The 25158-nt window shown below is 43.0% G+C and overlaps 1 protein-coding gene across 1 annotated transcript in view; it reads right to left on the reverse strand.

Moving 5' to 3' along the window:
* Nucleotides 1-25158, reverse strand: part of LOC311205623 (neural-cadherin-like) — a gene marked incomplete at its 3' end in the record, with an annotated part of 53610 nt that overhangs the window by 9582 nt on the left and 18870 nt on the right. The window contains exons 6-23 of the mRNA XM_084280097.1: nucleotides 24714-24963; nucleotides 23199-23341; nucleotides 22712-22884; nucleotides 22203-22371; nucleotides 20763-20933; nucleotides 16821-16993; nucleotides 16544-16711; nucleotides 15361-15610; nucleotides 12266-12393; nucleotides 10920-11106; nucleotides 10621-10764; nucleotides 8653-8936; nucleotides 6069-7686; nucleotides 4042-4135; nucleotides 3280-3464; nucleotides 2439-2671; nucleotides 1171-1448; nucleotides 240-454 (exon numbers count right to left, since the gene is read on the reverse strand). Of these exons, the coding sequence (XP_084136223.1) occupies nucleotides 240-454; nucleotides 1171-1448; nucleotides 2439-2671; nucleotides 3280-3464; nucleotides 4042-4135; nucleotides 6069-7686; nucleotides 8653-8936; nucleotides 10621-10764; nucleotides 10920-11106; nucleotides 12266-12393; nucleotides 15361-15610; nucleotides 16544-16711; nucleotides 16821-16993; nucleotides 20763-20933; nucleotides 22203-22371; nucleotides 22712-22884; nucleotides 23199-23341; nucleotides 24714-24963 (4863 nt within the window). The remainder of the gene's footprint in view (nucleotides 1-239; nucleotides 455-1170; nucleotides 1449-2438; nucleotides 2672-3279; nucleotides 3465-4041; nucleotides 4136-6068; nucleotides 7687-8652; nucleotides 8937-10620; nucleotides 10765-10919; nucleotides 11107-12265; nucleotides 12394-15360; nucleotides 15611-16543; nucleotides 16712-16820; nucleotides 16994-20762; nucleotides 20934-22202; nucleotides 22372-22711; nucleotides 22885-23198; nucleotides 23342-24713; nucleotides 24964-25158) is intronic.

A 25158-nucleotide genomic window follows, 5' to 3' on the forward strand; every position in this document is an offset into this window, starting at 1 on the left:
CGATAGTTATGGCTAGATTTTAGTTGGGAGAGTTCTTTAGACAGTTTAAAAAAAATGAGTTCTAACACAGTGACACAGGATACAGACTGGGTATACTGGTAAATTGTTCTGCATTTTCTTTATTCTCTAAACATAACTTTCTGTTTATTTATTTTCTATAAAAGCCTGTCAACTGTAAGTAGAATCTCACTTTTGTACAAACACAAAAACCAAATCCAAATACTCTTTAAGTTGCTAACCTAACGCGATGAAATCTTCCCGTTCTCCAGGTTGCCCCGGTGCCACTGGTCCTTGGTACAACAGAAGGCCATCAGCCACTTCAGTGATAAACTCTAAGGAGATGCGGCTCTCAAAGCAAGGCTTAAGAGGAGGGAACCAGGCATAACCATGGCCTCTGAAGCTGTGTTTTGTCTGCTGGCAGTCTGGTCCATGGAAATTTGCAGAACATTTGCACCTATTAAATAAACAAGCAAAAGCAAAGATCCACCATCCACGCAGAAGTCCTTTTCCCGCAGCAGGACTCACCACCTCACACAGAAAAGCCCACCTTGCCCAGGCCATACTGTGGGTTAAGCACTAGAAAAACTCCCATCATAAAATGACTTATTCGTGTAAACACAATTGAGCTTTAGCTCTGCATGACAATACATCTATGCAAGAATAATTCTGTGAACACATGACGCAGAACTTCTGCTTTCTTATGTTGGGATGGCCATTTTGAAGCAACATGCTTAAGACTTGCCTTCTGGAAGGGGACCAGGCTCATTCTGAGCCAGTATAGTCCCATCTTTTTTTTTTCACCTTGATACTATTTTTGTCTATGAAAGAGCATTTTTGGAGAAAAAATTATACAGAGAATGGGGAAAAGATGTTATTAAGTGGTGTAAGTGACATGATTTAAATGTTTAACTACACTAAGGTAGGTTGCCCAAAACAAGAGCATTTTGCAGGATGACACTAAAGGGAACTGATACAGCCAGCAAACTTCCCAAGGTTTTCCTGGAGACTGTGATGAACCGAAGCATCTACCTGAAAATAGAGGCTTGTTTGTAAGACCTGTGCATGAAGTATAACAAAACGTGCAGTGGTATCTCCACAAGCTTCCAGTCCTGCTCCTTACAGACTGAGCTAGCAGCATTTTGCTTGCACAGCAGACAAAGCTTTACCAACCTGTAACCCAAATCAGTATCCACACATGTGCCACCGTTGAGACAAGGGCTTGTCTGGTATGAGGAACAGGAGAGATGAGGACTTTCCCGAGCTGCACAACCACACAGGGCATGACTCAGGACTGTCACAGACACCAGTGAAATGCTTCCAGCTGTGGTTATTGTTGGCACATGATTCTGTTCATGCCTACTGATGCATCCGCTGCTATGAGTGCAGTTTGCAGTCACACATTCATCAATGCCAATCTGGGTAATATTTATATCCAAGATGTTTTCCAGCTGTGGAGGAGAATTAGCTGCATTCATATGACTTTTCCACAGAGAGGAAGCTCACAATGACATCCATGAAAACCCCAAGTCCTATTTATTCTCAAAATTGTTTGCTATGCCACTTCCTTCCATCATCTACCTCACTCCACCCAGCCACAGGCAGCTTAGCCTGGCATCTGTTAAGCCTGAGGACTTGGTATAAGTCAATTATAGTCTGAGCAAGCACTTAAAAGACAAAAAAATATTGTCACATTCATCATAAGCTGAGCAGATAAATTTCAGTCTCTGATGGCTGTGAATGATTATTTACAAAGCATCTAATCTGTATTTTTAATTTGGATTTCTTAAAAATATTGAGAAAGGTGGATGGGCATTGGGCAATGAAAAGAGAATTTTCCTGGCAAGAGGGAGTTGGTATGGCAGCACTGATTGTAAACATATTCCTTATTTGTGTACCAACAGACACACTTCCAACACAGCAAGTCTTTTAACTTTGATCAAAACACTTTTTTTTCCAAGAGGGGCAGTTACTTCACTAAATTGTCAATGCACACTTCCAACCTGGTTTTGCACTGGAAAATTTTACTGTATTGCCCATTTAACTGAGAAAGATGGGAATTTTAATGGTTCCTGAGTTTCAGCTACAGCAAAGAAGACTATAAATCGAAACATTAAGATACCAGGTAGAAAGGCAACAGCCAAACACAGGTTTATACAGCATGTAAAGTCTTTTCAATAGGATTAACACATTAACTTTCCTACAAGCTCATTGTGTTTGGATAGCATAATGTACATTACAAGCTGGCTTTTAAAACACATTTGAAACTTTCAATGTAAGTGCTAAAGGACTGTTTGACTCCACTGATTAAAATTATCCATGTTTTCTCACACATTACTCCCTCAGTCATTCTAAATCTGTGCATTTACTAGACAATGGACATTATCTGAATAGACACGATGAGAAGATGCTGTGGTTGCATAGGTAGTATGGATACTTACCCACACTCTGGAGGCTGCTACGTTCCCATTAAGTTTTTCTGCTTTATAATAGGGTGGACCATTAACTGCGAACCAAACATCAACCCCCTGGGTTGGACTTGCACTATTTAATACACTGAAAATGTGAATGTTTTCGAGCTGCACTGATACAATTTCAGAAAGCAGCTTCTTCATCTGGTAGTATTTACTCTGTTTTCCCAGGGGCTGGGATATGAAATCCTCTGGTGTGATATCTGTAATAAAAGTTTAAAAACAGACAAGTGCCATGCCTTGCAATCGTAGCAGTAAGAGAGGAACACCACAGAATAATATTAAGGTTGCAGAAAATGCACTCAACTGCAAATTCAGGGATATTTTCAGTTTTAGGCTCTGAAATTCCCCACTATGGCTTCTACTCAGGGTTTATTTTCTCAAGCCTTTTGACTCTCATTCATTTCTTTTTTTTTCATTCTTTTAAATCAGAAACATGTTTAAGATGAGTTTACTTTTCCACAAAGATTGAAGCAATTTGGTGAATTTCACACAGACATTTATTCCAGTTGTGGGGGTTTTTTCTGAAATATTAATTGCTAATTTGTTGAAAAGTTGGAGTAGAAATCTCACTACTTTTGTCTCCTGCATCAGACAAGCATTTCTTGCTGCCTTTTTTCTCCATAGATGCACCTTCACATGCAGTGTCAGAAGACCATGCAAACAAAGATGTCTTTTCAAACCTGTACCTAGAAAAGTATTAACACTCATCTCATGTCAAAAAGCATTAGAATTTTAAGTAACACAGCAGTAACAGTAAAGAGGTAGATTGCAGTATTATGATCCTAATCTACTTCATCACTCTGCTTACCTTTAATTCGTATAGAACCAGCATTATGGAGGGCATCATCTTTGATATCCTTCACTACAACCTTTACTGTTGAGATAACATCTGGCCAGACTCCATCGATTACTCTGACTCTTATGTTGTATGTTCCTGGTGGAGTTCCTTCTTTAACAGTCAGCAAACCTGAGTTATCATTAAGGATAAAGTACCTGTAATAAGAGTTAAGCCAAGGAACAAGCTATGAGAAGTTCAAAAGCTAAGTAGCAATTATCTTCACTGCTGGTTTTTTCCGACCCGCTTCATTTTGGGAAAGCTATCAAAGAAAGCAGGTGTGTTCCCCCATGAAGTGATGGGGCACAACAGAGCTTTTTTACATTGCCATCTGCTGGCTCCTAATTACTCTTCACATCCAATACAAGTAAGGTGTTAAAACCAGAGACATGGAAGCACCAACTCTCCAGGAGCATGGAGGAAGGAGGACAGAAGTTAGTGGGTATTTTTTCTGTAGTGTCTCACTGATACTGATCATGGGTATGACTGTGAACAGGAACTGGGAATGGGGTTCTAGCCCATCAGTCAGTGGGAAGTGGACCAGTTTGGCATCTGGCATTATTTAGTGTGGCGTCACACTCAGAAGGGCTTTTGGAGAGCTACATGCAAGCATCTAACAAAAAGCTTTTGCACACTTCTTTTTAAAAAAAAGGCAGTTTAAACACTTATTATATTTTTGTGTGCAGACAAGACTTCTACACATTTCACCCAACTTCCATTTTTTTCTTCAAATACCTCGATGTTTTTCCTTCAAATTGGTAGATTTTGTGATCCCAGTCATCATCATCAGGGGCACGGACCTGGCCCAGTACAGTCATGGGGAGGATACCTAAAACAACACAGCATGTAAGTGGCATGGTCAGACTTCTCACACATACACAAGCAGGTTGGCCATTCAGGTTTCACTCATTTAAGTCCAAAACCCCTACAAAAATAGTTATGACGGTTGCCAAGAGACAAGGTGCACAGTTTGGAAATACCACAAGGTGTGCTGTTAATTGGGTGCTTGCGGTATGGCTACATAGATTTAAAGGTGACTGCAATGAAAAGCAAAGGAAAAAAGACAAGACACCTCTGAGGAAAAACATAAGAGGGATTCAGAAACATCAGAATTAGTAATCTTCACTATTTTGGCTGCAGTATCTGACCACATTCAGCTGCAGTATCCAACCAACTTAACAGGGTGGTTTAGACAGGAATTGGGGTTTGGTGGGATAAACAGCCCAAATGCTGACTGGGTTATAAAGGATGGGGGGACGGGGGGGAGCGAAATAGAGCAATCTGGGGGAAATTACAGCAAGATGGAGAGGATATCCACAATGTAACCAGTGGAGAAGATGGTGAGACTCTGGGGTGAGATGGAAACCAGCATGTGTTCTCCTGGGATTGCATTCTCCCAGCAAAGATCACAAATTAGTATTTTGCTATTCTACAAAAGCTATTTCTGAAGGAAAGATCCACAGGTATTTGGGTCTATAAGAAGAGGAAACCTTGTAAAAGGGAACAGCAAAAGCCCTGACAGTTCAGGAACTGCATGCAAAAAAAAAGGAGAGAAAACTGTGCCCCTCCTATAACTGTGGCAACATGCACTGGACATTGTGCAGGAGACAGTACCCAGGACTCCTTGGTGTTTGACTCATGCAGTATATGAACGTAACATACAACATGATAGTAGCCTTCTGATTCTGTCTCTCTTCAGTAGGTTAAATAAACAAAAGTCTGAAGATGTGAATAGTCCCTCCCAGAAAATAATGGTATAGACAACTTTAACCTTCAAAGAGGCAAAAGGGAATTCAGGCGTAATGGAAAGGTCTGGTGCTTAGGTTACAAGCAGAGTTCCTTAGCGAATAGCAGCCAGACTTGGTTTCAACTTTACAATGAGTTATTGTTGGGGGTGTACTTAGGTTATTGTAATTTTACAGCAAGTTACTTATTGAGGGTGAGCACAGAACAGGAGGGACAACACTTCAGTGCAAATAAATGGTCAACAGCATCTACACAGAAGTAGTTTCTACTGTGCCCACGATAGACAATCTACCTAATGTGCCATCAAACCACGGGATATACAGCAGAGTAGAAAAGGAAGGAATGACCCGAGCCTACATATACGCAAGCATCCCAAAATCTTTTTACTTATGTGGTTTGTATTGCTGTAGGGTTTATTTTGTGGGCATCACAAGAGAACAGCTAGTTAATTGCCAAAGCAAGAAGGGAAAGGTGACTTCTCTTGTACTGCCAGCAGCCAATGTTCACAGAAAATTCCCCCATAACAGCATTTGTCAGCTGAAGGCTTATACGAATATCTTGGGCAGTTTACACAAGTTCCTTAAGAGTATTCACTACAACTGGATTCAGTCTGGAAGAAGAAAAAAGTTTGAGGAGGAAGAAGGTTCTTGGCATTCAGACTCATCACTTCTCAGCTACATTATGAATTTTGGTAATATTTTTCCTCCTGAAATGCTAATGCTGCTGGAAAACTGCATCTGAAAATAAGAAAGCATTACTCAGAGAAGTGACAGAAACACATGGAATAGCATCGATCTATGCTCTTCAGGGCTTGGCTCAGTTTCTTCCACAAACCAAGCAGCCCAGAGCCCTGTGCCCCACACACCTACTGCTCTCTGGTGGGGCTTAAGAGAACTTCAGAAGCACCTCTACTAAGATCATTGCTTATGTGGAACAGGACAGAGTCCTGTGAATCTCACGGCTGCTCCTTTGACATTACTGTCACACTTGGAAGCAAGCAGCAGGGAGGTGTTTACCATCATAGCTGTAAATGAGACATTCCATGTAGCCAGCAGCATGTGGGTGGTCATTCTGGTCCCCAATATTCACAGTCAGAGTGTTGGTGGAGCTCATTGGTGGTATCCCGCTGTCTGTGATCAGGATGGGCAGGTAGAACACCTTGTGCACTTCCCTGTCAAAGGTACGTAGGGCAGTGAGCAAGGCACTTCCATTGTGGAAGTCCTGCAAGTTGAAGTTAGCCAGACTGTCAAAATCACTGAGAAGGTGAAAGGAGAAAGGTGCTCCATTTGCAGCAGTGTCTCGGTCCTTAGCGTACAGCAACGTAGAGGTCTCATTCATCTGGACAACCTGTGGAGAAACTGAGTTTTCCCAGACCACTGGGTTATAATGAGCCTCAAACTCCGGCCCGTTGTCATTTATGTCCTGTAAAGTCACTAGAACAGTGGCAGTGCCAGTCAGAGGGGGCTGCCCCATATCAGTGGCAATGACAATGAGCTGGTACTCTGTCACTGTCTCATGATCCAGCAGTCCTGCAACCATCACCCACCCGTCACTAGTCACGGAGAACTGGCCTCCAGGGTCAGACTTGTTTAGCAGGTGGAAAGAAAACCTTCCATTCAGGCCAGAATCCAAGTCAACAGCGGAAACCTGAACAACTTTGGTGCCAACTGGTGCATCTTCCCCCAGTGCAGTCACTTCATAGAACTGGGGGTAGAAGACAGGAGCATGGTCATTGGAGTCCTCCACATAGATCACACAGTGAGCAATGCTGAAGAAGTCCATGTCCTCTGCTTTCACAGTCAAATTGAACACCCTCTCATGAGGCTTCTCAAAGTCGATCCGCTTCCGTAGCCGAATAAACCCACAGTTGTTGACTTCATCTGTCTCTATGGAGAACTTACGGTCGTTGTCCCCATCCAGAATGCTGAATGTCACCATGGCATTTTCTCCCTCATCTCTGTCCACAGCAGACACCACTGCCACCTCAGTGTTAATACTCGCATTCTCAGAGACGAATGCCGTGTAGATCCTTTGCAGGAAGACAGGAGCATGATCATTTACATCAGTCACCAAAATAGTAGCCGTGCCTGTCCCAGTTAGCCCTCCTCCGTCTCTGGCCTCAACTACTACTAGGTATTTGTCTTCCTTCTCCCGATCCAGGGACCCAAGCACTGTATAGATGGTGCCACTAACTGAATCAATTGAGAACAAATTCAGATTAATTTCATTTTGGACATTCTGAATGATGCTGTATGTTAGCACAGCATTCACACCAGCCTTTGGGTCATCAAGGTCCACTGCTGTCATTTCCATCACAGGAGTGTCTGCTGGAGAATCCTCAGGGATGTGGCCCATGAAACAGCCATCCATCACACAGAGGAAAAGGGGTGCATTGTCATTCACATCCCTCACTTCTATGATCACATCTGCAAAGCCAGTCAGTCCTTCTCCGCTCTCATCCGTTGCAAGGACGAGAAAGCGCCATGTCGATCGCTTCTCGCGGTCTAACCTTTTGTTTGCGCTGATCTCGCCCGTGTTCTCATCGATGCTGAATTCACTGCTGGCCCCCTGTCCGTGCAGGGAATAGTTAATGGCACTTTGATCAGCAGCTTGGTCTGGGTCTGTTGCAGAAACCTGTAACAAGACACAGCAGGTAAGTATATGAAACAAAAGGGGAAATCGCTGTTCTACAGTGATGGTTGTTGATGTCAGCCAGCATTGTGCAGGCTAAATAAACAGCACGCATTTCAACAGCAAACATCTCTTGGTTTGAGTCATTCAGGTCAAGTCCCCTTTCAAGAAACCTCATGCACAGCCTAGAGAAACAAAAAGATCACGTTTAGGTAGACTAATATATTCTACTTCTCAGTATATTTTGGAAAGAGGAAGTAACTGCAGGAAGAACCAAGTGGAAGTAGTAACAGATCTGCTGAGCAAATGTTTCTTGTGGAACTTGTTGGAGAGGGAATACAAAGGCAAACGGGGCGGTTTCTTGCTGAGTGAACAGAAGGCTGTGAAACCAGGGTGGCCATGCATCCAAGCTGATTATCAGCACAGGCCAGAGAGAACTCCCAGCTCCTGATCTGCATCCAGGGATTGTTTGGGAGACAGCTAGCTGGGTCAACCAAGCAGTCCTCATGCCAGGGACTGCTCTAACTACAAAACAATGAAGATGATGATGATCAAGTTCCAAAGTCAAAGAACAATCCCTAGTAATGTTTATTTGATGGTATAAATGTAGCCAAAGAGCCTGTGACTTAAATGCATAAGGTACCTGTGCCAACCACACTGTTTATAGTTAATCAAAATGTGCTAATTTTGCTTTGCAAATGATCTCTTTTTTTTTCAGTATTTAGAACCATAAAATTATTAATCTGGAAAAGACCCTTAAGATCATCAAGTCAAACAATTATTTATGCTGGTCAAGGAAGCAAGTCCATCGTGCAAGTTCAATCAGGCTTTCATTATTCTCTTCTTTACAGAAAGTTTCTAGCTAAATCCTAATACCAGGGCTCACCCAGCCTAAAGAAACCACCTTTCTGGTTTGTGTGAATGGATGGGATTGAGTTGAACAAGACGGCTTTATGCAAATCACTTTACCTTTAGGACAAGCACAGGTAGGTCTGTGAGCTCCTCCAAGACACTGCCCTGGTATTCATTCTGAGTGAAGACTGGTGCTTCATCATTCTTATTGACAACATTGATGATGATAAGAGTATGGTTTTCCCATTTTCCATCAGAAGCTACAAGCCTGAGCTCGTAACGCTGCTCTTGTTCATAATCCAGAGGCTGAGCAATGAAGATGGTTCCAACCTCAGGTTCCACATCAAAAACTCCTTTCACATTTCCTGACGTGATCTGATACCTTAGTTTGGCATTTGCACCTACAAGAGAAAGCAAATGACCACTGCCTTCCACCCTCTGAATGCTCAATCCAGCTGTACACAGTGGATGTATCCAAGAAAAACCTTATTTTCCCAGACTGTTAATGTGTGTGTGAGACAAAACACATATGCACCCACAAGCAGAATGTCCCATGTATGCCATCTCTAGGGTTTGTGTATGGAAGATTGGGGGTTAGGTTAGCATTTCTATTTACAAATATAATTTTCAGTTGCAGACAAACACCCGTTTATTAATAATTAAGGAATGTGTGCCTCATTTATTGAGCATTCATTTGCCAATAATAAAAAGTAACATGTTATTAAAAAAACTAGAAGTGACTTTTTCCCCAATGTTTCCAAAGCCTGCCATTTCAAACGCCGATTCCTTAACGTTTTGGGTTGGGGATTTTTTTTGACCACTGGATGGTGCTAACATATAACAGAACTCCTTATTTTGAGCAAGAATTTCTCTCAGAACATTCCACCTGTCCAACAGCAGTTGTTTGTTGCAAAATGTTTAGGAATGACAACAAAAAAATTATTTTGGTGCTTCCTGTTTACTTATTTGAAAAGGAAAAAAATACATAATATTGCATCCCAGGACAGAAAATGATTTCCCAAAATAGGTGAACTGCTAGGAGCAGAAATAACATTCCCATTTTAAGTTATGAGTCAACTGTGGATGAGAAGATTCGAGTGACATGGATGGCAAGATAGTGAAAAGGCTGTGCTCAGCCTTAGTGCTTGGAAGAACTTGGCTGCTTTTGCAGCAGGAGTTTGAGCATCCCTTGCTAGTCACTTTTGCCAGATTCTCTCAAGTGCAGCTACCTATTTTAAATGGCCTCCTCACTTCACCATCATGGGCACTAAGAGGCACAAGCATTAAATTACTGCCATGGAAAGGAATGGTCAACTCCCACCTGTTCCCTGGTTCTCATCTGGGCACTGTCACCACCACACCGGATGGACTTATTTTTTTCCATGGCTTTACTTTTCTCCAGCAAGTTGAGCTGCACCAACTCATGAAATGAGCAAAAATGCCACAGCAGGGGCACAGACAGGAACTGACTGGTGATGCACGCTCTTGGGCTGGCTCAGCCTGTCTGGTCTCATCACACTGTAAAGGCAGTTTCACCCCATCAGCGCTGACAAGAAGTAAGCCCAAAAGAGCAAGCCCCAAAAGAAGGTCTGACTCTCCCTTTTATCCCACCTTATCCCTGTCTCCATTTCTGGCTATGTCATCCCATGTTTTCCACTGTTTATCACATTATTCCACAAGCATATCCAACACTCTAACTCACCAAAAAGCACATAGGTTTGGTTTTCTTGCCATAGGAGTAGGTAAAACTGACTTTTAGGGAGATCTGGAAAGCACAGGAGTCAACAGAAAGCAAGCACATGCTCAAGAGTGTTTTTATGTTATCTCTTGTGAAGTTACAGCAGGGTTGTGACTCTGGCTGATTTCGTTCTGCCACAAAGAGATTGCCAGCTAGCCCAACCTTTGCACTGCAAACCTGAGCATCTAATAAAGGAAAATGCTCCCATGTGCCCAGAACTTCTCACTTTTACAAGTGCTTAATCACCTCCTAAATGCTGAGATTTGTTTGTCCATGAAGCAGATAACCCGACACATAACAGACATTAATACTAAAAGAACTTAGAAAGACATGCAGGATCCACTCACCCTCATCTTCATCATCTGCCGTTGCTGTCACAACAGGACTTCCAACATCCCTGTCCTCATCTATGCTGACCTCATACACTGACTGAGGAAATGATGGAGTGTTGTCATTCACATCACTGACAAAAATCCTTATGTAGGCTGTGTCTAAGAAAGAGATGCAAGAAGGACATGCAAGCTAGCTGTGGCAGAGGTGGAATACCTTGTTGTCGTCCCACATACCATCCCAAGTCTAGAAAAGTTAAGGAACTCAATCTCTGATGAGTTTACCCAATATATATATAATTCCTTACTAGTTTTACCTGTGTTGGGCTGCCCATGAACACCAGGTCTAGCAGATTCTGAAGAGTCCTGAGACTGAATTTCAATCAAGTAAGAGGCCCTTTTCTCTCTGTCAAAAGAGGCACGGGTGGAAATAACTCCTGTCTCAGGCTCAATGGTGAAGAACTGGTAATCCTCACTAGTATCTTTCAATATTAAGTAGTGAACCTAAAAAGGAAATAATTAAGAGAGGTTACATCTTCCACTTTCATTTGTATCTCAACATGCTGTGTCCTCCCCCTTCCCCAGTAGCCTCCTGAGCCTGTCTGCAAAGTAGAAAGACTCTGAGGAAAGACAGTTCATCTGGACATAATTTTTGTCTTTTGCTCATTTTGATATTAAACCCCCTCAGAATTCTCAAACAGAGAAACATCTATACCAATGATATCAAGACCCATCAACCCCATTATCTAGTCTCTGATAGGAGAGTTAAGAAAGATCATGAATCACAGGCCAGAGAACGTATGGATTGACATGTTCCCTGGTGACTCTGCAGCTTCTAGCAATACACTGTGCTTCTGATTTAAAAAAAAAAAAAAGAATGAGGCTAAGAGTTTGGCTCCCAAATGAAAACCTCCACTGATGAAAGTTATCCACATTTTCTCCCTTTAGCAAAGGTTTTAGTTCCTCCTTGGAGAAAAAAAACCCAATATTGCTACCCTCACTTCCAAGTCCAGGCATTGCCAGCCATTTCTGTCATATGGGCTGCTCTTCAGAAGTTGCAAAATTATGCCTGGAGAGCAGCAGATCTCTACTAGCCAGAGTTCTCTCCCATAACAGCTAGTAAGATGTTAGGAAAAGGCTCAGGAAAATGCACAGAATACGAACAGTTTCCTTTATAATGCTGCTTTTTCCTAGGGTTGAGTCATTATGACAATGATGGTCAAATGTTGTTTTGACTAACCATTTGAACAATGATGGTGAAATGAAATGTTATTTAATTGACCATATTTAAATGGCTGTGTTTAACTGACCACAATCACTGATGATCAATAAGCTGAAGAGGCAAGAGTTTAGAAACATGTTCTGTAGCCACCTCCACTTGTCCTGTCATGGAAGCAACCCTGAGAATCACACAGCACTGCTTTGTCAGGGTTGCTGGATCAGGATAAGCTGCTATGATGCAAGATCCCAAGATTGTGAACAGCTTCTTCTCTGCCTGCATCCCATATTATGTACATCAGGCATATGCTAGACAAATGCTTGACAAGTGTTGTAAGAAGTATTTGTGGCTCATTACCCTGTCATCTGCTGTCTGCGCACTCTTGCTAATTACAATACTAAAACTTGCTTACTGAGAGGAAAAGAATTGGATGTAAGGTCAAACCTCTCCATGTCGGCCAGAATCCAAGTCTGTAGCTAACACCTGAACCACAGATGTGCCAACATCAGCTCCTTCTGGCACAGACACCTCATAGTTAGATGACACGAAGAATGGAACGTTATCATTGACATCTGCAAAAAGAGGGACCACAGTGACAAAAGGTTTGAAGACTTTTTTTTAACTGTATTTTTTTCCACAATAATTATTTTGCTTAGAGGAAGAACTCATATTTTAAGAAGCAAGCCTGCTTTGAGTCTTCCCATTTTCATTACAGGTGTCAGAGCATTTTATAGACCTTGAGTAGTTTCTGGGAGACAGTAGCCTAATCTCAGCTAAGATAGTAGTTAATGATTTTTACAGTAAGTCCATGAATGCCAGGACTAGGAGGCCTTTTGTTCCTGATCTGTAAAGAGCTGGTTATCTACAGCAGTAGTTAATTTCAGCATTTTAATAAACGCTGATTAATTTAGAATGGAAATTAAAATCTCAGAGTCTACAGAGTTGACAAAGAACATGTGTAAACAGTCCTTCCTGGACTTGGCAGGACAGTATAGCCAGAGTTACGTTAGGCTGTAGGACCTAATGATTACTTAGGTTGTGGTTGCACATTGACCTCCCCTCATCTATGTTTGGCTGATGCCCAAAGGAAGCATGCTGATCTTCCCATCCTTGCCATCCTTCTCTAAGCCATGGGATCCCCCTTCCCAAAAGCTGGATCATGTTGTGGCCCCATGTCAAGAGCGCTCACTTGGGGCTCTGAGAGATACTGACTTTCTGAAGAGAAAAAGTCTAGCTGTGACCTGACATGTTCCGTGGCTGTGTAGTCACCAGATCCGATGCCAGGGACGTGGTGGGATTGTGCAGGTGACAGAAATGTGGGGCTGCAGTCAAGTTAGTTTAGGTGCAATGCAAAGCCATGTTAAGCTTATATCAGTGCTGGTCTTGCTTGTTTTCCTTGTCTGACCCCTGTAGAGACCTAAAATATATACCCAGTGTTTTGAAGGGACAGTTTCTAACAGGTTTTCTCCCTAAAACTGCTGTAGGACCAGGTGAGCACAGGGGACGTCAGGAGAACTATGGTAACACTGACATGGATCCATTTAAACTACTCTGGAATCATGTCATCCTGTTCAACCCGTGACAAATCCATCCAGTATTCATCTTTGTCTGTAAGACGATTAAACTTGGAAATGCTGCACAGTCCTCTACATCTTCCTGCACTTTTCACAGTTTAACGGACCCATTTTAAGAAAGCATTTTTCCTGTGTTGTGGCACAGTGCCAAAACAGAGGAGCTTTAATGACAGTCCCCCAGATCCACCTGCCTTATGGGGAGCAGAGAAAATCCTTAATATTTTGTTCTGCAAACCCTTAAGCATGCATTTAGTTTTACTGCTGCCACATGAGTCCATTGATTCTGAGACACAACTATTTGCAAGACCAATGTCTTAAACTACTTTGGTTTTTTTAAGTTGTCACTGTGGGTTTGCCTAGAACCCAATTTTCTTTCTCCTTTTTATGCATAATCCTCTGTGAAAACTTCTAACAGGCTTTTTTTTCACCCATATTTTATGGAAGAAAATGTGCCTTGTTAGAGATAAGTTTCAGCAAATTCACCGAGCAAGGCAAGGACAATAAGATGCTATGAAAGGCTTCATTTTCTGGCTCTTGTGAATAAATAAAGGACAATTCTGCTTATGGAACTTTCTAGTGGTTAATTCTCTCTTACATGTGTTTAACTTGCTTTTTGCTCTCACAAATGCATACACAAGTGTGTAAACCTTTTTTTTTAATATGAAATATTAATTTATTGCAGATACATTTTTACTTCTGAGCAAAATTAAGTTTCTGCCAAATTCTGACACCAATAGTAAAAACCTTTTGGGATAGGGTCCATTATCTACAGTGAGGATCGGCCTCACTTGAAGACCTCTGGCTTTACAAACCTGAAGGGTTTATGTATTGGTGGAGTGTGGAAGACAGGACAATGCTGTGATAAATTGAGGCAAGGAAGCTGGATTCCCATTTATATTACCATATAGGTCTCTCATTTCCATGGTGGTGAGCGAGGCACATTTTTGCTAAATGTCTACATGTCAAAAGTAATTCCATTAACACTTCACAAAGCAGGGATGAAAATCAGATTTGTAGTTTTACGTGGATCTGTAGAATAACCTTACAATGAGAACCCACTATAAGGAGGATTGGATCAAATGTTTGAAAACTACATATTGTCAGGACTCTTGCATTTTCATTTCTGCAGTTTAAACCTCCATGTTAAACAGAAAATTTTGAATGTAACAACCCAAAACAGATTTGGTTTCTGTTAGATATCTATCTGAGCTGTTTCTCTTTCTAATAGAATAGAACATTTCTAGTAATCACAGAACATTAGAAGTTAGAAGGGACCTCAAAAGTCCAACCTCCCTGCCAGAGCAAGATCACCTAGACTAAATGGCACAGAAACACATCCAGGCAGGTTTGAATGTCTCCAGAGAAGGAGACTCCACAACCTCTCTGGGCAGCCTGTCCCAGTGCTCTGTCATCCTCACAGTGAAAACATTTCTCTTTATATTCAAATGGAACTTCCAATGATCCAGCTTAAACCCATTGCCCAGTATCCTATCACTGGCCATCATCTCCTTTCAATAGCCTGGGGACATTTACTAGATTTTTTCCCTCCTATCAGAAGGAAATCTTTGCCATTGCACTTACAAAAGCAGGCACTGGTGTTGTGTAAACATTCACACAGCCCATTTTTTGCATTACCACATTTTCACATTTTACAGTTGCACTTAGAAAATGTCTCGGGCAGACCTTTTCAATGACTGCACAACTTCCTTCTACAGTATAGAAACACATAAAGCATTCTTAGGTGGCTTGGTATTTCACAGACGGTACCCTAATTCTGGGTGTTATACTAAAACCAGAAAGACTATTGTTCTGACTGCACAACTTCCTTCTACAGTATAGAAACACATAAAGCATTCTTAGGTGGCTTGGTATTTCACAGACGGTACCCTAATTCTGGGTGTTATACTAAAACCAGAAAGACTATTGTTCTGAATGAGCTGTTCTAATAACAGCAGCAAAACTTACCTGTTATGTTCACATAGACAGTGGTAAAAGAAGCTAAAGGGATCATTGCTACATTTTGTGCCCGGACTGTCAGGGCAAAAAACTTAGTTGTCTCAAAGTCAAGTGGTTCAGCGACTAGAAGAGAAGCAGATCCATCAGCTCTGTTTGGCTTCAGATAGAAACGAACTGGCATGTTAGTCTCTGGAACTTGACCCTCCTCCAGATTATAGGTAACCCTGGGATCACCAAGAGGGGATATGGCTTTGATGGTCTGAAGAAGAAAAGAGCCACCGCATATGTTCACAAAGCATGGCATTGCAAGTGTTAAATGTTCAGCTTGATGGCAAGAACACACACACGTCTATGTCCTTCAAGAACATACATGCCTGTATGACTTGGATAACAGACAGAAGAGAAACAGTTTACAGAGCTGAGTTTTATTTTACAACATTGAGGTTTGCTGCAGGTCTTTAATCAGTAAATTTACCTGCCAGTAAACATACCAAGCAAGAACTGTAACACTGGCTAAAGGAAATCCCTCCTCTCCACTCCTTCCAAAACAAAAGAAGTCCAAAGGGAAACTGTTTCTCCTCTGAGTGGTACATTTTACCAGGCAAGATACAGAAAAACCTAAATTGTTTGCAAGTGCTTGGATATTACATGCAGGAAGAGGAAGGCAGGAATTACCTGGCAACTTACAGAAAAGACTATCCTTAAAGAGTAAGTCTGGGCAGGTCAAAAAGGAACTGGTTCTGGTTAGAAGAGCCCAAAGCAAAATACCCATGCTGTAGTGCTAAACTGAGAAAAGCTGTAGGAAAGATGCATGCAGGCAGCACAGCCCACTGAGGACGCAAGAGCGAGGAGCTGGCCCTTGGTGGGAAGGTGCAAGGATTTTCCATGCAGGCAGGGCATGGGTCTTGCTTCGCACGGGGAGTTGCTGCCTGCAGGGAGCACACCCTGAGGGAGCACACCCTGAGGGCCGGTCGCTGGGAAAACTGCTGCCAGTTGAAATGCCACCTGTTCTTCAACAGGTCCTGCTGACAAACACTACCAGGGTAGCCAGCTGGAAGGCTGGTAAGCAGACAGCACAGCAGGGTAAGGTTGCAGAGAGGGCACCCAAGCACTCTTAACATGGAGACAGAGGACAACAGAGGAACAAGTTGAAGTGAAAAGAGGGAGGGAAGTGATTGCACTTTTAACATACCACTATCTTGGTGTCACGAATGGTGTTCTCGGGGATGGTTACCCAGTATCTGCTCTGCTCCCACTGGGGTGGCTGGCTGAGTGCATTAGTGACAGTTACCATCAACTCCACAGTGCTGCTTCTGTTCCCTCCATCTGTAGCTACAATATAGCGACTGATGCGCGTTGCCTACAAGACAAAGATTGAGGATATTTGCAAACCACTTTGTACAATCAGGAGACTGCAATTAACCCTTTGCAATGCATTTGAGGGTTTGAGTCAAACAGAGTCCCTTTACCTGGGATAGCAGGCGGTTCACGTACACCCAGCCCGTGCTGGGGTTGATCTGGAAATACTCTACTTGGTGCTCTACCATTGAGTATGTGACGGCAGCATTCACGCCCTGGTCACTGTCATGAGCTGCAACACGGAGGAAACTCATCCCCACTGGAGTGTCTTCACTGAGAAAGTCTTCAAAAAGACAAAGGTATTGTCAGCAGGTCTTGCTCTGATGTACCAGATTGTTTGCAACAGAAAGACTCCTGTAAAACCTCAAAGTCCCCTTCATGGGAGATTAAATGTTTCTGTAATGAGGCAGGTTATAAAGTATTGGCACTAACAGGGTGCCTAGAGTCCTCTTTCAGCTTCCCTTTCCCCTGATGTGCTGCGTTGTAAATGAAGCTGTTTTAGCACCTACACCTCTGCTGGCACTCATGTCTCTCAGAATCACAGCACGGCAGGGGTTGGAAGGGATCCTTGGAGATCATCTAGTCCGACTTCCCTGCCAGAGCAGGATCACCTAGAGCAGGCTGCACAGGACAGCATCCAGGTGGGTTTTGAATGTCTCCGGAGATGGAGACTCACAGCCTCTCTGGGCATCCTCTCACAGTGTGCTGCCATCCTCACAGTAAAGAAGTTCCACCTCATGTTTCGGTGGAACTTCCTACATTCAACTTTGTGCCCCCTGCCTCTTGTCCTGTCACTGGGCACCACTGAAAAAAGACTGACCCCATCCTCCTGCCAACCACCCCTCAAGTACTTTTAAGTAATGATAAGATCCCCCCACAGTCTCCTCTAGGCTAAAAAGTCCCAAGTCCCTCAGCCTCTCTTCATAAAAGAGAAGTTATAGTCCCTTAAAAAATTTTGTAGCCCTTCTTTGCACCCTCTCCAGTAGCTCCCCATCCTTCTTGAACTGGTGAGCCCAGAATTACCACAATATTCCATGGAGGCACTGGCAAATCCTGCAGCAGCCCACATGCCCTGTGCTTCAGGTCACAGCCCAGGCTGCTGGTCTCAGCTGCTGATAAAAGCAGGTTGGCATCAAATGGAATTCCATGTGAACCAAATTAATCCTGAATGTGAGTGGCAGTGGCAGAGCATCGCCCACAGGAGGCAGTAGGTAATGGCCAAGCATCAAGAATCGGGTCATCGCTAAGATCCCCCTCAACACCCCAGTGTTTTGGAGAAGCTGCCCAGGGCAAGGGTGCAACAAGCATTTCATAGATGCCCCACTCCTTAGGTCTCACTCCTCGTTCCCAGCAATCCACAGAGGCTGTGACTTTGTGTCTGTAGTCCTAGACAGACCAGTCCTCTTCAAACCTGTTTTTATAAACATCATCTCAAAATTTAGTGGCACAGAGTCACCCAGATGAAGTACTCAGTGCACAGAGGAGTAATTTATTTTGTCTTCCTAAAGGCTGATTCCTGTCAGGGACACCAACAAAATGATGGGAAATCATGAGCAATCATTTCCTTCTCCTCTCTGCAAGGCACATTTCTATGAAAAGCTATTGCATCCCTGCCAGCTGCCTCTCTTCCACACCAAAGGCTTTCGATTGCTCTGATCTGATTTGGGTCCTGCTTTTCCCTCCATCCTCAGCCATCCAGCCCCAGTTCCTCCTCCAAGCAGCCATGGGTGCTTGCCTGATCGGGTTTTTGAGCCATTTCCATCGGCTCAGTGTATTGAAATGGCGCTGGCAGTGGGAAGGCTGCCACTGTTAGGTTTAGACAACCAAGTCAGCCCATTTAATCATTTCTTGTTCAGAAACAGTTTCATACCTCCCATCTCCCTCGCATGCATCTCCTTTAGCATTTTCAAGGTGGGACAATCCAGATTAGGACTGTACACTCTTTATAGTGGAGTGGTCATATTTTCTGTTTTGGTTTTCTCCCTTAATATCTACAGGCTGTGGCAGTGGGGCCATAAAACCTTAACCCACCACAACTGCATGCTCCATGACAACAATTTGAGCTTTAATTAGCTTCCCTTGTCCCCCAGGACATGTAATTGGCTTAGGATTCATGTCCCCGGTATGTCAGTAACAGCCAAAGCTACTCTCAGAAGAGATTTACTGGCACTAAAATAGATTAATGAAAATGGAATTTATTCCTAAGAAACACTGTAAAAGAGCTTCTTCTTTTTTTTTTTTTTTTGGTTAAATTTGTGCTTTTATAGTCAAATCCTGTTAAATCGCATTATAAGAAAAAATACAACACTACTTGGAAGGGTCATGCTCTCATTTCATGTACTACTTCTGCTTGCTGCTGACATAACTCTTAACACATACTATACTGTCCCTACTGCACAGGGTTAAGCATTTCTTTAATGGCTGTTGTGCATGCAGATGATAAGATGCATGGCTTAAATCAGGGATTTGACCAACATCCTAATGCAGAGAAATAAAGAACCAGCAGTTTCCAGGAAGAAAGGAACCTATGACTAATGGCATTTGATCTCGTTAAAGACGAAGCTATTTTTAATTCTGTGACGTACAAACATTGATTACTTATGTATAGATGCTGGCAAAGTGCTACGCATGAAGTGACCTCATTATCCGCAGTTTCCCCATCCCAAAGGGCTGCCTTTGCTTCAGGACCTTTGCTGGATCCCTGTGTTCATGAAAAAAGAAAAACATCTGCTCCTTCCTCAGAAGTGCAGAAGTCGTCGTAATTACCAAACACAACCTCTAAAATCCTGGACAGTTTCACCCAAAGTCCATGTTTGAAGGGAGGGTAGAAAGGTTCTTTTTTTTTGCACAAATATTACCTTTACCTCAAGGACTTATCTGCTCTGTCCTAAAATATTTCTCTCCAATGAGATCACCCCACCTGACTCTCAGCACTGCTTTGGCCAGGTTTGCAGAAACCACTGGCAGGAATGCAGAAATGGCTATTCCCAATCTGCACATTTTTACCAATTTGGCCCTTCGAGTTAGTCGCTATAAGATACTCTACAAGGTGCAACACAAACTTCTTTCTGTTCTTGTGTGTAACTCCCAAGTGTAGATTATATGTTTAGATGGTATCTTGGCAGATGACTTCTCTTTGGTAAAATCCTGCCATGAAAGCATCCAACCTGTTTTTGAATCCTGCTAAAATGCTGGTCTCTCTGATGCTAAAAACTTACTTACGAGCCATCTTCGAGTTAATAGGTCATTGGTCACTGCTTTGCCCTGTATGACATTTCCACATAACTGGAAAAGAACTCCAAACCAGACTTCTCACACATGCCATCAACCATTTTTGCCATTCTTGGTGAGGCAATTATGCAAGGAAGGCCTTGTCCTAGTCCAGCAGCTTGGGAGTTCACTAGTTCCTTATGAGGGACATCTAATGTAGAGGGTCCAAGTGCACTGAAAGTGCAGGATTCTATTGGAGAAGCAGCAAGTATAATTAAACCCAAGACTGATGTAAAGCACATCATGTGGGAATGAAAAAGGGAATGGCACCAGAACAAAGGGGAAAAGCTAGCTCAGCAGCACAGTGACAGGAGGCATTGGGGCTCACTGCCAATCACAGGCTGTATGCCAAGGATTTGGGGCTGTTTGACAAGAGATAAATACTGCTCCAGACTATTCGCAAAGAGAAGCTGTGTTAAAAAGACACAGATGATAATTGCTCTTCTAGTAAGGGTTGATGACTTCTCAGCTAGGATGGAAAACTTGTGTTCCCAACCCTTTGTGTTGAGACATTGAATAAAAAAAGGCAAGGAAAAGCTGCAAAAGGAAGGGATGAGCTCTGCCTAACCTGTAGGAGTGAAGACTGTCAAGATATTTAAGAATATTTCAATAAATAAAGAGGACAGTGATCAATTTTGTGTATTTCCACTGACAATGGATTAAGCAGCACTGGCTTAGTGGGCAGCAAAGGAAGACCTGTCACCTAAAAACTGATGGGTGTAATAAGGAACTATTAACCAGGTTCATGTGGCAGTACTGGGACAGGTATTTAAGACACTCACACTGATAGCGACTGTTCTCAAACTTGGGATCGTTGTCATTGAGGTCGGCAACGAGGACGGTGATCTGACAAATGCCGATCAGCGGTTCCTGTGCCTGGTCGGTAGCAGTAACAGACAGCGTGTACTCCCTCTGCTGCTCCCGGTCCAAGCTCTGCGTGGTTGTGATGACTCCTGGGAACACAGACACCTCCAGTCCTGCACTTCAGAGCCTCGGGACTGAATTTGCAGAAAGGGACCAGCACGTCTCATGCACAAGAGGAAACTCTGACCATACACAGCACAACCACTGAGCTTAATCCACAGCAATCCTGCAATCTGTGTTTCGGACAAGGCCAACTCCAATTCCCCTGTCTCTCCTCTCCTCACATGCCATATACTACCAAGGGTCAACAGCTTTCTCTCCTGCTGCTCTGATAAAGAGCTGCCTTCAGTCTGAGTATCAGGTTACCTCACTCCTCACAGAGCAGAGGACTTTCTCCTCTTCACTGAGAGGCCTTTCCTAGCATTACTCCAGTGAGAGTCCAAGAGACTGAGTATTTCAAAAGCAGCTCATTTTTACTCTGGGGAAGAGTACTCAGTACAGAGAAGGCACAAGTGATGTGACCAAAGTAATCTCTACTACAGGAGCTGGAGTCTGCCTTATTGAATAGAATAAAATCGGGTGAAAATGTGTATCTCAGTTAATAAATCAAACCATTTTCTCCAAATCTTCATTTTTTTCATCTCTACTGACCAGGCCTCTCCCTGTCTCAGGTCTTTTCTTCCAGTTGGGATACTTCAAACTGGTTTCTTGAGGCCACTTCCAGATTTATGTCTCTATGATGTGAGGGACCAGTATTCTGCTGCTCTGTTGTCAGCCCTTCCAGTCTCCTGCACAGTCCTGGACATGCAAGTATCACGTCTTTCTGTTTTGACTATGGAAACTTCAACAACTTCTGTAACTCCTTCATCTGAACTACATCAGGTCTGTCTGTCACTGCTCTGTTCTGGTATGAGGGTTTTGCATCTTTACACACTGCACTGGGCTTCCTTTTTTGACATGAGATGAGAAATAAACCATCTTAAAGGATTGTCAGACCACACTGAAGGGAAGAACAAACTCCACCTGTTAACAATCACACTATCTGCTCTGTATTTTTATAGCTACACTTGATCCAATAGGAAAATACATGATACAGAATAGCTTTTTAGCTTCTTATTGAACTGGGGTTTGTTTCCCTACTGGATTTGTCATTTAAATCACTATAATCTTAATTTAATCGATGTGCACAGCTATCCACATACTTAGAAATTTTCCAGTGCTACTTCTACAAGCCGGTACAGCTAGTCCTGTAGTTACACTGCTAAAGCACAAGCCCACATGAAGCACTCATACAGTGCCCTTCCCATTGCAACACAACAGCATTTTCATTTTATCTCAGTAACCTGAAAACTACTGACCTGTGTCTGGATCAATGCTGAAGCCAAGGGAAGCTCCATCTCGGTGCATGAGCCCATACTTCACCTCTCCATTAATGCCAAGGTCTGCATCATAGGCTTCTACCTGTAGCACATATGTTCCTGGAGGCTGATTCTCCAGAACCCAGGTGCTGTCGCTGTAGTAAGAGCACTAAAAATACACCCAAACATCCAACCTTACTTTTTACACAGAGCCACATGAATTCACTATACAGCATCAATATTTTTTTCCAGCACATCTGAAAACTCAGAAGAAAAACACTTTTATTGCTTATACTCATAAAAGAAATCAAGCTCTAAGGGAGAGGAAGGAAACAAGAAAATAAAGACTGCTCTGTAGGTATGAAGCAAACTGGCTGCATGTTCTGTTACAGATTGACTTTGCTCTGCAAACACAGTCCCTTCAGCCCGCCAGCAATCACCAGTAGCCAAGAGAAGCCCATAACCCCAATTATGGATGGGAAAAGAATATCTGCAGAAAGACATCCTACCTCTCTGAAGACAGGCTTGTTGTTATTGATGTCGTTAACTCCTACAATAACCTCCGCAAAACTGCTGAGAGGGGTGGGTCCCCCCGAGGCATTGTCATCTATTGCAGTGATGTTCAGTGTGTATTGTGGCCCTTTCAGATTGGGGGGTGGGGTTCTGCGGAGTTTGATGATACCTAAATTTGGAAGCAGGAAGTGTCATTTTATTTTACTGCGTAAACAAAATCATCTGAGCATCACATTTCTCTGCCACTGTATCGTTGGCTTAGGTTGCAAAGCACAGGAACCAGTTGTCTTAGACCACACAGTCTTTGGACCAGGACACCAGGGTTTGTTCAATACCACAGAGCTAATTCTCACTGATACAAAGCATTCCCATTGGCAGATTCTGTAGGTATGGTGCTTTCTCATGGATTTTGACACACAGGTAAAACAGAGTCAACATAGACTAGACAGTAAATAACTGTGTTCTAAAACTTCTTTTCCATACCTTTCTGACTATCCAGTTCGAAGTTTCCCTCCTCATTGCCTCCTGTAATCAGATATAGCAGCCCATCTCCATCAGGGTCCTTTGCCCGAACAGTAGCCACTAAAGTGCTGGGACCAGCGTCTTCCGAAAGGAAAGTTCTGTAACTGATGGACATGAGGGAACAATGGCAGCACGTTCATCATCAGAATAACCATCACCATGTTAACCATTAGGCAAGATTATAAATTCACAATGAATTTTTTTTTTAAGCTTTGTGTATGTAATCATAGAATTTTTCATCAGTTTAAGATGAGATTTTTATCACCTCTGTTTGGCATAGGGTATGCATTTCACAGAATCACAGAATCGTAGGGGTTGGAAGGGACCTCGAGAGATCATCGGGTCCAACCCCCCTGCCAAAGCAGGTTCCCTAGGACATACGGCACAGATAGGCGTCCAGACGGGTCTTGAATATCTCCAGTGAAGGAGACTCCACCACCTCCCTGGGCAGCCTGTCCCAGGGCTCTGTCACCCTCACTGTGAAAAAGTTTTTCTGCATGTTGGTGTGGAACTTCCTGTGCTCCAACTTGCAGCCATTGCCCCTTGTCCTGTCTCCACAGACCACTGAAAAGGGGCTGACCAACTCCCCCTGCATCCCATACTTAAGATATTTATAAACATTAATAAGGTCCCCCCTTAGTCTTCTTTTCTCTAGACCGAACAGTCCCAGCTCACTCAGCCTGTCCTCATACGGGAGATGCTCCAGGCCCTTAATCATCTTCATAGCCCTTCTCTGGACTCCCTCAAGGAGATTCCTGTCTTTTTTATACCAGGGAGCCCAGAACTGGACTGTAATAGTACAATTTCAGTATACGTAATTTCCAAGGATCTTTTGGAAGATGCCAGTATGCACTATACCACACTGCTTTGCTAACCAGCACCACTTCTCTCCTAAAGATGAGGAAAAGGACTAGTACCTGTCATGAACTGTTTCTTACATCCCCATATACGAATGGAAAGCATCAGATACTACAGAGATGAATGTAAAACAGTATTTCATTTTGTAAGTAAATGTATGTACTTTTTCTTTTTAAAACATGTCCATGCTCCAAACTTGTAGCAAAACCAGAACTTAAATTCATTTGGGAAAGGGAAGAAGGCATGAAACTAGATTATAATACAATCTGCTGATCATACAATTCAGTTTTAATGTTTGCTAACAACCACTGTTGCCTGTCATGGTCACTTTGAGACCTAGAAGTCAATACAGTCAAAATCAATCCCTATAGTTAGGTCTTTTATTCATTGTTATCTATAAATATAAAGACACTGGTACCACAACTGGTGCATTTTTTGGATGGAATCTGGAAACGAAAGGCCAACTTCTAAAGCTTTTCTTCATACAAATTACCCTTTGATTGCACTGGTACTTAACAGTTGCACAAAATACCAAGTGACCGTTTAGCCAAGTATTATTAAGGTCACACATAGAAACAGCATCTTTGGAAACCGAAGCAGGCATCCAAGCTGGCTTACACGGGCTGGGAGAAGACAGGAGCTTCGTCATTCACGTTGGCCATTCGAATCCGCACAGACGCCGTCCCTGTGCGAGGGGGGTGTCCTTTATCGACAGCTATCACCACAAACTCATACATATGGTTTGCTCGCTCAAAGTTCAGCCTCTGGTTAGAATTGACGACCCCGTGGCGCGTGATGGAAAAATCAGTGCTCTGGATGAAGTAAGCGATCTCAGAGTTGGAGCCGGAGTCGCAGTCTGTTGCAAGCACTGTTAGAGAACACATGTAACAGAACAGCCACGCTGTAAAAGAGGTTTGGATATGCTATTTCCTACCAAGCCTTGTTTTTGTGGTAAGAACCTGGGAACTTAGCAGAAGGCTGGGAGTAATAAAGCAAAATGCTTCCCCCTACTCCAACCCAGCCTGAGTGATCGCAGTAAGGGGAGTTCGCAGGAGAGCTGTGA

The sequence above is a fragment of the Gallinula chloropus genome, assembly GCF_964237585.1.
Source record: "Gallinula chloropus genome assembly, chromosome: 2".
NCBI lineage: Eukaryota > Metazoa > Chordata > Aves > Gruiformes > Rallidae > Gallinula > Gallinula chloropus.